We start from the raw sequence: 16,293 nt of genomic DNA on the forward strand, positions 1-16,293 counted from the left end.
TCAGCATGCTTATACCATCAAATATACTCTTCTAAACACTCATCCCTATACTGTCTGGATATAATTTTCATCAAACTGTCATTAATCGGCCATTGTATCATTCGCATATTTTTATTTTAATATTGGCAGTACTAAGTAACCTTACCGCAATGTTAACAGATTTAATTACATTTAAAAGCCAATTTTTTGAATCCAAAAGATTGAAGAAAGATACCAATTCTATGGATCTATAAAAATCTTTACTTTCCTCTCAATTTGTGTTTATCCATTTTCTTGTCTTTATTTACTTACCGCTTTTCCATCTATTTTAAATTTTATTTGAATCCATGTAAATTCTGTTGCATAGGATTATTTTGCACCCAATTCTACAAATAGATTAAAGTCTGATGAAATTTTGATGCCATTTAGATTTAATATTCTAAAACAATTACGAATAAATTTGTTATACTGGATCGAAGTGCATTTTTAGATGATACTAATGTTGGTTTTGTTTTTAACCAAATGTATCAGTTTTTAGTATAGCAGTTTAATTTAATGATGGTAGGATGATTGGGCACTCAGTAATAACACAATTTCATGTAGCATGAGAAAACTTGTATCATCGTTCCATGAAGTGCTGTAAAAATGAAGCAACAATTTTCTTGATAGTTTAAAAAAAATTGAATAAATAGTAATTCTATGAAAGGAAACAAAATATCCTATCAATGAATTTATTTCAATGAAGGTAACAATAAATCTAAAATCATGAAACTCCAAACTGATTTCTGAAATGGATAGTTCAAAATATGAACTTCTTGGTAAATCTGTTTAATGGCCACTGTAATATGAGATCAGTTTTAGCAGTATTGATAAATATAAAAATACTTTCAACTTCGTTATATAACAATTAGAATATATCTCATGTGCAATATTTAGTTCAATATAAAAAAATGTTAACATTTAATAATTTACATCTTGTATTTTAAAGCGAAAATTTCACTTCATATTGAATTCAATTGTGTTTTTGAAGATTAAAATCACTAATATTGTAAACAATTAGTTAAAATTGATAAAATAAAATTGCTTAATACCAGTTAATATATAGGTTTTTGAATGAAGTTGATATTTTTTGATAACAAAAGAAAAAAAAATGTTGGCCAATAATTGATGCATTCTCAAAATTTATGATGCATCTCTTGGATGCCGTCTGAATTCCTTCTGGAACATGTAGGGCAACATGATGTGGTCTTCGCAAAGACTATCTGATAGAACTATTTTTGACATGTGGAACTTCATGCGGACAGACTAACCACCTGTTCTGTTAATTGTGCTGCTGATCGCAGAAGTTCTCGCATGAGAATGAGAACATCACTGGCTTGACTGGGTGCTTGACCCTGTTAAGAAGTTTCTTGGCTTCTGTAAGACGGTTCTTTTTAGGCTTTGCAGTGAGTAGTTGATCCTTGTGACACTTGTATAGAGTAGCAAAGATCTTCATTCAGCACTTTCTTTATAATTGCAACTCTGACGCTTATCTCTCTGGATAATGTCCGCATTGCTTTGCCTAGACCTCCCCACCCACTTAGTACACAGAAGCATTGTAGTTATTAAATATTTCAAATGATTCTGAAATGAAATTAAAAAAAATTATTCTGTAATAATAATTGATGTTTGCTATATTTCTTTTAAAAATTACTTTATGGCACCAAAACTCTACTATTATTATAACTGTTTTAGGCCAGATATTTATTTCTATTGTTTCATTGCCGATTTTATTTTTTTGAATAATCATTTCCTTAATTAGTTTGGAATTTTTTCTAATAGCAAATAGTTGAACAATGTTTTATTGTATATTAATTAATAGGGCCACCGCCAGAGTGATAATATTAGTGTTAAAACATTGCAACATATCCGATTTAAGTGAATTCTTTTTTTCTCAGTGTGGTCAATACTCAAAATATAATTGTGAATTACTTGGGACTTTTACCCATCATGGCTGACAGAATGTGAGCATGCTACTTTTATTAAAGCCTTTTTTTTTTTTTAAATGAAAAACATTTAATAAGTATTACATGTTCTGAAAAGGTAAGAATAAATCATTGAATTAATTGTCGGTTTGTGTCACAGATGTTAATATGGAAAGAACATCTGCTTTCCATATAAGTTAAGCAGATTAGTTTACTTAAAAAAAAAAAAAAACTTGTGTATACCTATGCATACATACATATGTACTCGTGTGTGTCTGTGTAGTTTGTCTTATTAGTAAGATTCCGGTCCCAGGATGGATATAAGCAATAAATATAGCACTGCAATTTATTTGTCAGTAAATCATGTTTTGTTGAATAATTGTCTAAAAAAAAGAAAATTTTTTTTTTTTGTCGAGGTGGGGGGATCAATTTGACCAGGTTTCGTCGTGGGAGGGGGTGATTTTTCAGTGTCATGTACTAATTTGGAAAGAAAATGGCGATAATTCCACAAGGAATCTGTTATAAAGAAGTTGTCTGTATGTCCAGCTAGAGTGGAATGTGCTGGGTTTGGGGAGGAAAAAAGAAGGATTTGGGAAGAGAGGAGGCACTAGAGAAAGAGATAAAAGATTAAATAGAAATGTTAAATTTTAGCCGTAGGTAATGCCGGGTAGTCCTGCTAGTATTAACAAAAATCAATTACAGAGAAATCTGAGGAAATCAGCAATTCTTGTCATTTGCTTTGTGTACAGGTTACAAGAAAGTGAGAATTTATAAAAATGATCATTGAAATTTCTGCAGTCAGAAGAAATCAAAAAATAGAAAAATTATGCAAAACTAATTGTATATCTGCTTGCATTATTTGGATTATTTAAAGTACTGTTCTCATCTTGGATGTTAGGATTATTCTCACAGCATTTTGTCTGATGTGTAACCTCCATCTTTCTTCAGGTACATTGTGTCAAATTCTGTAATTTGTCCAGAATTTCTAACAGAACCCTTTATTTCAAAAGAGTAGCTTGTTCTTGTTCTGATTTAAACAACGTAAGTATATTCTTAGTATCGCCTGCACTGACGATTGAACTTTTAATCTCCACGAAAGTATTGCTTAGAACTGATTATTGCTTAACACTTGTATCCTTTACATCGCAGATTGTTGCATTTAATTTTAGTATGAATCTTAGGACTTTTAAGCCTGTTCTAGTTTCAGATGTGTAGTTTCACTACTTCTCACTATATATTACACCATATTACTAAGTAACTTATTAAAACATCTATATGGTCATAGTTGAAATATGTGAGCAAACTACTCCCGAGGATTAAAATAAAGGTTTCCATTAGTGATATGAGAATGCCAATATTTTTCCCTGATTCTGATACAATTACCAATTCCAATTCTTTATAAATCTCTAAACATTCAACTATAGAGTTGTCATTCCCCCCCCCTCCCCCAATTACTGTAAAAACACATGTTAAATGTGCAGATTTTCCCAAACGTAAAAATACATGCGTGTGTGGGAGGGAGGGGTGATCTATAGATTTTAGTTTTACTAGTGGTTTAAAATCAATAAGTATTATTGTCATTACTACCAGCAGTGACAGATTTTCCTTTAAACAAAATCAAATAAAAAAAAAAAAAAACAAGAGAATAGTTTTGACATCAGAAAATACACAAACTTTTCTGTTTTTGATCCCGATACTCTTCAAAAGTTCCGATTCACAATTCCGATTAATCGTCTCATCATTAGTTTTTATACTGAAATTTCATACAGATTACAGTTTGACATGACACATCCAAAGATTACATCAATCCAAATAGTGAAAATAATTTTTTTTTTTTAAATGAGAACAAATACAAATCATTAATCTTTATCTAAAGTTCTGAAATGCATATCTCAGTATTTAAATATTCAAATGTAAGTGTAATATTAATATAAAAAACCGTAAACTGAATAAGTATTAAATTGCACAGTGATTTTTTAAAATTTTTTGTCGTTTTTAATTTACCATTTGTAATAATCATTGAATCTCATGTTGTGTATGTTACTGAAAGAATAAGTGGACCTGATGTAATTGAAACGGATTGGAATTTCTTTCTTAAAACTGCTCCTTTTTTTAACTTTTATGGTTGACCCTAGGTCAACTTCATATCAAGTTAGATGAAAATCTAACCAGTTATTGCTAAACTTACATAGTGGACAAACTGATATAGGCACTTCATTTAAAGATTATTTTGATAACTGAAGCAACATAGTAAATTTGTATGCAAATTCTGACAGTTTTGTATTTGCACAATGCTAGAACTTCACATACCTGAAAATTGGTCTTAGGAAGCATTAGGTTGGACAAAGAAATCCTGTTTAAGATGGACAAAGCAAGCACAACTTACAACGAAACTGTATCAGATTAAGCAAGATGTTATCATCTGAGTGAAACGTGACTAACAGTTGTCCTATTCACTTTTCTCTATGGAGTGGGAACATGGAATTTATACTTTACTGAAAAGGTTCCATGGCTATATGATGCATCTTCAGATTATGAATGCAATCTGGTGAGACCAGATAATTTGGGACTCCTTAGAAAAAGAAAAAAAATTAAATATAGAAATATAAAAACCAATGATTTGACAAAATAATGTGAAAGAGAATCGGGTGGAGTAGTATGATTTTTACGACCTGATGGCGTTCATAAAACTCGCTGTTACATTGATAGGCTAACTGATAATACTCTACAAACTAATGGAAGAAACATAAGCAATTTTAGTGTCACTTAGTTTTTGACATTTCACTTCTCCAAGTAGAATCTATTGTTATTTCTCACTACAACGAATGCTTTTATTCTCACCACTTTGATTTTTTTCTTTGATTTCGTTGTTGACTTGTATTTCTACTTTATTTCTCTCTTATGTGAGAAAAAAAACTATTTTATTTCTGTCAATTTTTCCAAAGAAATCGGCATTTAGGTAGAGAAAATTTGAATGGTATGTAATCAAGATGAAATTTCAGCTCAGATTGTAGAAGTTGCTATTTATAGCATCATATAGTAGAACTGTTAGTCAATCGGTGATATCTTGATGTCAGAATTTATGTGTCTTAAAAATACAGATTCTAAACAAACAAAAAGGTAAAACTATGAAAATCTATTTATTTGCTTAAAATGTTTTATATTAATGCTGAAATGGGTTGTGTTTTTTTTTTTTATTGGTATATTTTTACAGAAATGCATGCTGGCATAAATAAAATGAATTCTATGTAGTAGATATTCATGCCAATATGCAAAAAATGACAATGAAAACAAAACTGAGAATGCTATACAGTGGTTGCTGCCGTTTCTGTGAATGAAAATTTTCTTATAAATAAAACTTGTGCTTAGATTAATCTTGGTTGATATGTAGATATTGTTTCTCTAGTTGGATTAAACTTCCCCCCTTTTCACAGATGTTACAGGAAAAATATTGTTGCTGTTATATTCATTTTCTTCAGAGTTCAAGTGTTGTTTTCTTTTGAGAATGAGTTCTCATATAGGAAGTTTTATCAATACATTTGAGGCCAAAAATATGGCTCAAACTATAAGTCACTTATCTTTCATTGTCATTAAGTAAATAAAGTCTGCATTTTTATTAAATTCATGGATGAAATAGATTTATTCTTGTCAACGTTATCTCTAGTTAAAAACAATTTGACTTTGTTTCATTTAATATGGTTTAAATCCTTCAAAATTTCTAATAGTCTTTGTAAGAAAATAATTTCTATTGTCTGCAATAAATATTTTTGAATTTATCCCGTGTTGAGATAATATTTAAATATATATATTTAAGCTTTATACTTTTGCACTTAATTAATGTAACTTTGTTAAATCTTAACAATTAATAAATTGCAGAACTATTCCACAAGTTAGTGTTTCCCCACTTGTCATTTTAATTTGAATGCTTTATATACATGATTTATTTGATAAACCCAAAACGTCTGAGTCTCCATTTTTGGCATTTCTCACTCCTTGTAAGTGATTATGGCCTAAAAATCTGTATATGCTTCTAACTTGTAGACTTATTACTATAATTGATTTATTTAAAAGAATAAATAAAACTAGATGGACTCGCCCGGCCACTGTTTGCCATGGCTGAGTCTGGTTGACACAAGTATTAGATTTGTATCACACACATACATACAAACACTTTGGAAATAGTTGAGAATAGACAGTTTAAAGGCTTCAAAATCACACATAAGTAGATTTTGAAGTATATGAACTATCAATTTCTGGCTATGATTAAATGTTAATCAAGCAATATAGGTCACTGTAAGTTTTCGGCAAAATCCGGGTCTCTGCTATATTATTCGCTCAATCCGTTTTATTATTTTTATTTTTTTTGTTGTTATTTACCGTAAAAAGAATGTCCGTCAAATAGTCAGAAATAGACAGTTTAAAGGCTTCTAAAGGATACATAAGGAGATTTTTTTACAGTAAATAAGCTGTCGATTTCTGGTTCATCAAAATGCTGTGTCTCGGCTATATTAATCGCTTAGTCCATATTCTTTTTTTTTATTTAGCATAACTAAAGAAAGAATAATCGTAAATCGTACTTTAAAAACTAGATTTATGTAGGTTATAAAAAAAAAAATGAAATATCAATATGTGCTAAAGTGTCAGAAGACAGTATTTAATAAATGACGCCATATTTGAAAATTACTGGAACGGCCTGTTTTTACAATAATATTTAGATTCTGGAATGAACAAATTGCCAGCTGTCTGCCAATGAGATTTGGCGAAATGTGAGAAGGAAGTATTTATTTTTGAATTTGGAAATGAGAAGATCATGGTATGTCTAGGAGTATAGTATCCGGTTAATAAGGGTGCAACCCCAAATCTGTCAGTGATGAGTGGGGGTGGTAGAAGGACTTGTTAATTAGAGGGAAAAATAGGAACTACTTTCTCTAAAGATGATTGTGATGATATTGTTCCTAGGATGTAATGTAGGATTTTATAACTTCTGTCTAAAATGGTGTTCTAAAGATAGTGACTAATAGTCTAGACATAAAAAATTTGTATGTGGCATCTGTTGTTGCAAACCTTGGTTCAAAGAGGAATTTGTGCAATCAAAATATTATATAGGAGATAAGGCTATATAAAGTGTAAATTCAACTGGTGTTGACATCAGTTTAGTTTTTCCGATTCTGATCTCTTAACTGCTTTCAACTGTTCCTACCTAAAATCATGTATTTCATTCACTCTGCTTCTGTTGAGATCCTTTTTGTTTGTCCTTTTTTTTACAATAGGATAAGGAAAACGAGAAAAATTTTTGTTCTTGAGATTAAAGGCAAGGTGTGGGTAATATTATATACAAGTATCCCATTTGAAAACAAAAGGAACAGCATTATATTTTTTATATTGTGTGTTTGATGATTATGTACTAAAGCCTCTCTTCAAAATTTACACATGTAGCACGACAGTGAACAATTCTTTGATTTCAGTTCATAACAAAATATCCCTAGCCTGAAGTCTAGTTTTACTGACATGCATGTAATTTGTTATTCAGTGGTTAATGGCTATTTCTTTCTCTTGTTATAATCAGCTCCTTAATACCAGTAAAAGTTATTAAAAATAACACAAAATCATTATGGTTTAACAATGCTTTCAGTTTTTTGTTTTTTCGCTACATACATAATATTTATCAGTGTTAAACTCAACAGCTTTAATTTTGCAATTTAGGAACACAAAAATAACATTTGATTAACTTATCTACTCAGTGTCACTAGTGATTTCCTGTCTGAAACACTATCCTGCCACTGCATCTTAATTCTATGATTTTACTTTGAATGGAATTTTTCACTACTTTAGCCTTATCTTTAACCTTATGTGGAAAATACTGTTCTTAACACTATTTTCTCACCTAATTTTGCTGCACATTTTTTTAGTTTCATCTTTGGTATTAAGGGTTTATCTGCTTCAAACCTATTCTGAAAGAAATTATTGGAAATGTATTAAAGAGTACACATTGATTATTAAGTGTAATATCTATGAATTGTCTGACCACTGTGTGTGTGTGAGACCATGTGACTTTTATTTTATGTTTTTAATGTAATAAAATGAGGTGTTTGTCATGTAATTACCAATCGGTTTCTGTCAGCTTTCTTGCTGATTTGGTACTTGTGGTTCTTAGTTTAAAAAAAAAAAAAAAAGATTGAAAAGTATTTGATTTTTAAAAAAAAGTTTACATTCTGAACAATGCTGGTTATATGCAGCTTTTTTGTATAAAACATAAAAAACAAGCTAAGTTAACTTTAAAAAAAAAAAAAATTGCCGGTATGCAATTTAAAAAAAAAAAAAAATTTTTTTTGTTTTGTACTAAAATTGTTATATTTGTATTTGCAGGTGGGTTTGTGAAGACTTCCCTGATTTGAAGGATAGCTTTGAGGATCGTATTCTACAAGACTATGACTCTAAAAGGTAACTTATTTTTTGTCAAAATTCAAACTGAACAAATTATTCATAATTTGGAGATGAAATTGTTATTTAACAGAAAATTAACTATTAAAACTGTAAGCCTAACCCCTTAATTACAGTTAACTTTTTGACTATAGTTATGGGTTTAAAAAATTACTTGGCAATTATTTTTTCTAAATTTAAAATGTCCTGTTAAATGAACTATTTGTTTTAGTGAATGAAGAATATATTTTATCTTCTAACCTAAGGAATACTTAATTCTATAAGTCCTGATATTGTCAATGTGCAATACTAAAACTAAACATTTGTTGCTTATCTTTGCTATTCTAGGAAATAGCATAAATGTATACCTCTACATAGTTTTAATATTTTAAAAACAAAAAAGTAGCTTTTCAATTTTTTTTACATAAAACCAGACAAGTGATGAATTAATTGATGACTTCAATTTTCAGTAAGTACTTTTCTCTATCTGTATTTTTTTTTCTATTCATAAGAAAATGACCATTTTTTTTATTTTAATTTTCTGATTGGGTTCCTTATCCTGATGTTTCAACCATTTTTGTCTTTCATCAGTTGCCTCATGGCAAACTCTGGAACGATCATGGCATTTATAAGCCATCACTTTCCATTCTCAGAGTGTTAAGAAAATTAAAATCTAATATCTCAACTCCATGGAACTACCAGCCATAACATCAGCAGAATGAATGTCCATCCCTGATGCTAAAGTGACTCAAATCTATGGTTGCTTAATGTGTTCTTGCATATCACATACCAAAGATCCTAGTTCAAATTTCTTGTGCCATACTTACCCTTAACTGCTCTATAAAACAAGATAGAACTGACGATATGCAGTTTCATATTTTTGTTAACAAATTTATTGTTTATTAATCGGGTACATGTTTCCACTCGGAATGGGGAAAATGAATAACAATGATTTTTTTTTTCTTTTTTTTTTTTTTATAAATTTAACCAATAATATAAAATGATATCCCTTTAGAATAAGGCATAGTGACATAATCATGCATTGCAAAAGAAAATATGCATTGGTTGGAAAGTTAACTTGAAAAACTGTGACAGTTTATATATACATATAAAATAGTTATTTCTCACATTGATATGAAAAGATCACTTTTCTATTTGGAAAGTCAAAACACCTTTCTAATATATTTGATTGTGGATATATGTGCAATTTCAAAAATGATAATTTGTCAGTTGCTTAAAAAACAAGCTCATTAATTTACTATTTAAAAAAAAAATTTTTGTTTATTAGATTTGTTTCATTCAGCTAGTATGCACAGTTCTATTTATGCATATATTCTACTTGTGCATAATTGCATAGCATTTTGGGTGAAGCATATATGTGTAGGATAATTGTCTAAACTAATGAACAGTCTATTATGAATTTTGGAATATATATTCTAGGGAATACTATGACTAACATGGACACTTTTAAAAAATTTTAACAGTTAGGGTTGCACTTGCTTACACTTGCTCTCAAGGAACTTTGTTAAAAAATAATTTAAAAAAATTTAATGGAAAAAAAATTATTGTACATTAAATATAACTAAGTTATATAAAGTAATATATTTTTAAAAACTATCAGTGTACATGTGTGAGCATCAATAGATAGATATATATGCCTGGTAAGTTCCTAAAACTATTGAACTTGTCATTATGAAATATATATTCAAGGTGACAGGTTGAGTAACGTGAGCATGTCATTTTTATATAACTTTTATCATTTATGAGGGTGCCACCGAAACCATACCAAGTCCTCATAAAAATTAAGGTACATTAAAATTTAAAACTAATGCTATATTAATGTACTAATCATGATAGATGTATTTTACTAGAATGTGTGGGGAGAGAAAGGGACTCTTCTAGAACAAAGTTTGGAAAATGCAAGACTTTGGACAAAAAAAGAATGCAATTTAAAAAGAAATGAAAAAATAAAAAATAACTGCTATGGTGTAAATCAAGTGAAAATAAAACTTGCACCACTGAATTTTTGGACCAAAAAGAGTTATATATATATATATATATATATATGATAATAATCTGGGTGCCCGGCATTGCCCGGGTGTTTGTAGGTGTGTGTTCAGCAAAAGAAAAGTGGTAGTAGGTAGGCAGGCTCGAACTGTACCGCGAAGGAGGAAGAGAATGTGAAAAATAAAACATGACGTCTTTGCTGTTGTGTTCCTCATCAAGCCGGAAGTGGTGGAGGTTTAAATTAAGGCTAGTCAATCAAAAAGCGGGAATGACTTTTGAAAATATCGGCCAAAAAAGCGATCCCTCCTTGTAGAAACGTGCCCAGTTGAGGATGAAGGAATTAATGTTTTAAGCCAATTTTTTATATTTGTCGTCCGAAGAGTCCAGTTTCAAAACAATACTAATCTCATGAAAATCCGTTGTCTCTGTCGAAAGTTTTAGGCAGACATACAAACATACATATATTTAAACAGATAGGTGAGATTGTTTGGAGGTGTGTGTGTGGGGGGGGGGGTAAAGAATAAGCGAAGTAATAACCCTGTTTAAACTTCTTAAAAAAATCAGAAAAACCAAAATAAAAATACAGCAAACTAACGTAAAACTTTTTAAAAAATCAGAAAACAAAAAAAAATGAACGGAAAAAAAAAAAAAAATGAACATGTTCGGAAAAACAAAAAACACAACGAAAAAAAAAAATGGCATAAATAACCACGTTTCCATATTAAGTTTAAAAATCGAAAAAAAATATATAACTTGGATTGAACATGCAATCTTAAGATAACGACGCTGTCACTTTATCCATTGTGCTATGGACCCGTGGGCGAATGTAGGTCATTTTTTTAATATTTAAACAAATTCAAGGTATGTCTTTTGTGCATGTTAATGCATGCGTAGAAGCCATTTTGTCTTGAAGGAACGATTTTTCCACCCCTCCTTGTAGAAAAGGGTCTGTTTGAGGGTGAAGCAATGAATGTTTTTGGCCAATTTTTCGATATTTATCGTCGGAATGTTCGAGTTTGACAATTATACCAATCTGGCGAAAATTTGTGGCCTCTTTCGAAAGTTTTTGTGAGACACACACACACACACATATATTTTCGCTTTTATATATATAGATATATATATAGTTTTTTGTTGATTTTTAAATGATAATATGGTTAAAACGTCTTCAACTATGCATGTCCATAGATTACTGTTTTATAAGTAATGTTAGAAAATAATAAATAAATATTTTTGTCCAAAAATATGGCCTGATCACTCAGAAAAAATGCAATACCATGGAGTTGTCAATGGGGCCACTGTAGTAGATATGATAGTCCGTGTGCAGGACTTTGATGATTCGGCTTCCTGAATCTGCAAGTCTAACTTCAGATAGGCTACATAGACGTTGTATTGGTGGAGAACGTGGCCTGTGAGAACATAAGTTTCTTCTAGCTTCACTGTCTGTATATTCTAGCATGCAAAATTTCTGCATCAGAAAATCCCAGTTTGCTTATTTAACACTCGCATCCCTGGGGCAGCGAGCATATCTGTTCACGTGAACGCTGTAGCAAATGTTGTATTTGGAATATTTGGAAAGTAAATTAGAGTAACAGGGGAATATGGAATTCACAAGCGATCCCCAAACATGCAGTGGGGGGAAGATGGCTTTCGGTTTGAAAGTGCCAAACATTCACTTTTTACACTCGCCCATTTTGCAACATCAATATCAGGGCAAGAACTCATGGGATTGAGGGTTTGACTGGCAGAGATGATCTTGTTAAGGTCTTCGAAGAAGCTGATGATTGATCTTGAAGGATCTCTTGTGATCATGGATGCACACACTCAGATGGACTTTTGTAGGTCAACAGGTGCCAGTCCTTTTAGACCCCAACTCACCATCTCTCGTGCTCATATTCAACATCCCAGACACCACCTCATGATTTAGTATTCTCTGCAGTGGCATCACTCAAAATCAGATCAACCACATCCTCAACTCCTATTGGGCATCAGGTGTGCTTGACTGTCAAACGTACAATGGAACTAAAACTGGTAACGAAGATGGCTCTTATGTCAGTGTAAGCAAGATTGTCTTAAGCTCAAAGCAAGCAAGGAGTCACATAAGACTCTAAAATACATTTCAAGACTTAAATGCACAGACACTAGTAATCCCCATCGACCAAAAAAAGGTTTTGTATATTTCAAGATTTCAGAGTAGTTCTACCAAAATCATATTTTAAAAACCAAAACACTAAGTCTTTAGTTTGGAAATGAATATCCTTTCACATGTTTTAATAAATAATAATCTATATGATATATTTGAAGGGTTTTTAGGAAAGTAATGATAAAAATTTTAATGCTATGAAATGGCCATTTTACGGCAGATCCCTCCCCCTCCCCACAGTATTTAAAACTTATGTATGATTCCTCTGAGGAATTTCATCATAAAATTGGGAAAACTATTAAAAAAAAAAAAAAATTGTCAGGTAAGGAAATAAACTTGTTTATTCATTTTATTTCTTTAATTTTTTTTAATAAAGCTTCAACATGACGTGTCTTGGACATTTTTTTTCTAAATGTTTTTTTGTATCCCAACTAAGGTGTTTTTATTTTTATGCATTAAAATGATAATTGTGTTTTCCCTTTTGGTACTGACGGTTTTTAAGGATGTTCCCTCTAAATTATTAACCCGTTTTCTATGAAAGTAAAGCAGTGAGTTTTCTGAATTTTTTTTATTTTTTTTTTTTTATGCTATTTGTGATTCTTTTATAGAATTTCCTTAAAGAAATATTGGTTTTCAAATATACTTTCAAGCTTTAATTGTAGTAATAAATAACATATAGCTGCCAATTAAAAAAAAACACAAAAAAAAACACTAACATTTTACTCTTTTGGGTGATTATTGTGAATGCTTAAAAAAAAAAAAACACGGGAAGATGACAAAAATAATTTAGCATTTAGGGATCATTTTTGCATATAAATGATCTCTCATATCCCGATCATTCTTGCCTTTTAAAACAGTACTAATTATTTTGATATTTTTCGATTTGCAAAGTTAGTATATTTATTTAAAAAAAAAAAAAATTATGCTACCACGAAATCTAGATCAGTGACAAAACCACCTCCAAAAAGTGAATGCCTCCCTTGAACCTGTCATACATTAAGTCTGTGATAAACCCCAATCCCCAAAAAATCTTTAACCCCACTACTAACTCTGGGCCTTAATGGCACCCACTTTAAAATAAAACCTTCTAAAACTCTCACTAATAAGTGGCAAACTCTCCCCATCGTAAAACTATTAAAAGCACACATAACTGTCTTTAAAAAATGTAAAAAAATCACAGTATTTGTCTCTCAGGAAAATAAACTACCCTAAAACATTAGAATGGTCTGGAAAATGATGGAATATTTTATGTGAAACTAGGCCCTCACTCTAAAATAATTGTTTTTGTTTTTCTTTCTGCCAAGTTTTCAGGGTGTTCACATGTAATTAGCCCTACCATTGACCCAAATTCAGTGGTAAGCCTCCTCCTTGAAGACTCTTTTGAAACCACACATAATTGTTTATAAAAAAAAAACTTAAAGGATTATATCCCATGAAAAAAAATGATTAACTGCCCTAAAACATTATCATAGCCTTCAAATCTAAGATTATTTGACATTAAATTTATATTCAATTATAATTTTTTTTTTTGCCAAGTTTTTCAATTTGTCCACATGTAATTGCCTTAAATAAAAAAAAAATAAAAAAATGCACTTATTTTTGGATGGCAGATGGCAGCGATTTAGCAGGTGATAATCTATTATTATATAAGCAAGTGTGTGTGAAAGAGAGTAAGAAAGTTCCTTCCTTATATGTTCCAAAACGGCTGAGCCTATCTTTTGCAAATGTAACACAAAGGTAATTTATGTCTGGCAGTGTTCTTAGATATGTTTTATACAGAAATTCATCCGATAAGTATTAGATAAAAAAAATCCGATCCTAAAGTCTTTCTTATAGATCAAAAAGAATTTTTACAGGGGAATATTTTAGGTTGCACCGGCAAAGGAGATAAAATCTCAACATGTATTTAAAAAAAAAAAATGCACATTTGTTGACATCTGGAAACCTACTTCAGTGGTAGGGCATTCAACTGCAGATAGCATGATCTTGTGTTCAAGCCCAGATGTACCTCACTATTTTATTAAAAATTTTTACTTACTAATAAATTCAATTTACAATGAAAGAGGTACTATTTAAAATTGCCACAAATCATTTCTTTGTTTACTTATTTTAAAACTAAACATTAATCAGAAGTGAGTTTCCAGGGCATTCATCGTCAAGCCCAAATATCAGCTGACGTGATATTGTAAACATGCGGAATTTGATGAACTACATAACTATTTTATATATATATATATATATATATATATATATATATATATTTTATTTTTTTCTGAAATTAGTCCACCGGGCAAATTATTCCTCATAATAAATAATATTCAATAGAGGATTGATTCTATAATAATATATGCAATTTACATAAATTAAAATATGTTTAAGTGTATTGTATGACTGAGCAATGCCAGGCATCCAGCTAGTCTACAATAATACTAATGAAATCTTGCAATATATTCATCTCTTATAAATGGATACGTGAAATTTTGATGGTATTGCAGCATTTATGTGCGTTTTATTGCAGACTAGTCTGGGTGCCCGGCGTTGCCCGGGTGTTTGGAGATGTGTTGAGCAAAAAAAAAAAAAAGTGGTAATAGGCAGGTAGGCTTGAACCCATACTGCGAAGGAGGGAAAGAACGTAAAAAAAATAAGTGACATCTTTGCTGTTGCATCCAAACTGGAAATGGCAAAGGTTTAAAAATTAATGCTAGTTAATTGAAAAGAGGAAATGACTTGAAAATATTGGCAAAAAAAGCAACCCCCTTCTTGTAGAAAAGTGCCCAGTTGAGGGTGAAGGAATCAATTTTTTTTAGCCAATTTTTCCGATATTTGTTGTCCAAAGGGTCGAGCTTCAAAATGATACCGATCTTATAAAAATCCGTCACATTTGTCGAAAGTTTTAAGCAGAGATACGAACATACATACATTTAAACAGACGGGTAAGATTTATATAATAGATACTTGGAAACTATTAATTTCTGGAAAATTTCAGTGCCATATCTTATTCCTTACACAAAAGTACACTTATATGGAAAATTTCATTATTTAATCTTGTTTTAACAAAAACTGCATTTTTAATGAAAAAGTAGTGTAACAAAAATGTTACAAAACTCTGTCTTAAAGAGGGAAAATATCTAAACATGGGAGACACACAAGAAAGTCATAACTTTTACCAGATTTAAAAGATTTAAAATAATTTTCTCATAGCTCATTAAACTCTTTCTATGTATGCCATTAAAATATTTTAAGCAATTTCAATCATTAAAGACACTCAAAACTATTATAAAATTCAAGTGTCAAACCATTTTAATGATCTTCAAAATCTCCAGCAATATTATACTATTGTGTAGGATCTATGGCAATCCTTCAAAAACGATACCAATGAAGTCTCATAAGAAACTTTTGGTACTACCAAATATCGTCCCAAAGATTGGATATCAGGTTGCACTATTGATCTCTCAAGCAAAACAAAACCATTGCTCTGGAATTGATGACTTTCACTGCAAAACTTGTCTATTCCATAAGGACAAATTGCAACGGATACTGACAAAAATGGTCTAAGATGAAGCGAGCATCATCTATTGGGGACTCAAGAAAGATAGACAACTTTTACTCAAGATCGAAACCATTCAGGGGCAACAGCGAAATACTCCTCAATAAGTGAAGCCCATAACTAACTTTGATCAATGGTGGAATGATCACTCCACTGCATTGTTTAACCATTAAAACCACCAAACCCAATCAAATCTGATCCCAAATGTCCCCACTAATGTCCATGACTGTCTC

The 16,293-nt window shown here is 30.7% G+C and overlaps 1 protein-coding gene across 4 annotated transcripts in view; it reads left to right on the plus strand.

Moving 5' to 3' along the window:
- LOC145295921 (uncharacterized) overlaps nucleotides 1-16,293 on the plus strand; it is a 299,082-nt gene that overhangs the window by 68,999 nt on the left and 213,790 nt on the right. For all 4 annotated transcript variants that reach the window (XM_080141733.1, XM_080141734.1, XM_080141735.1 and 1 more), the window contains exon 3: nucleotides 8,310-8,384. In XM_080141733.1, the coding sequence (XP_079997859.1) occupies nucleotides 8,310-8,384 (75 nt within the window). The remainder of the gene's footprint in view (nucleotides 1-8,309; nucleotides 8,385-16,293) is intronic.

Source organism: Euprymna scolopes, chromosome 16 (assembly GCF_053919585.1).
Source record: "Euprymna scolopes isolate OS-2025 chromosome 16, ASM5391958v1, whole genome shotgun sequence".
Classification (NCBI taxonomy): domain Eukaryota; kingdom Metazoa; phylum Mollusca; class Cephalopoda; order Sepiida; family Sepiolidae; genus Euprymna; species Euprymna scolopes.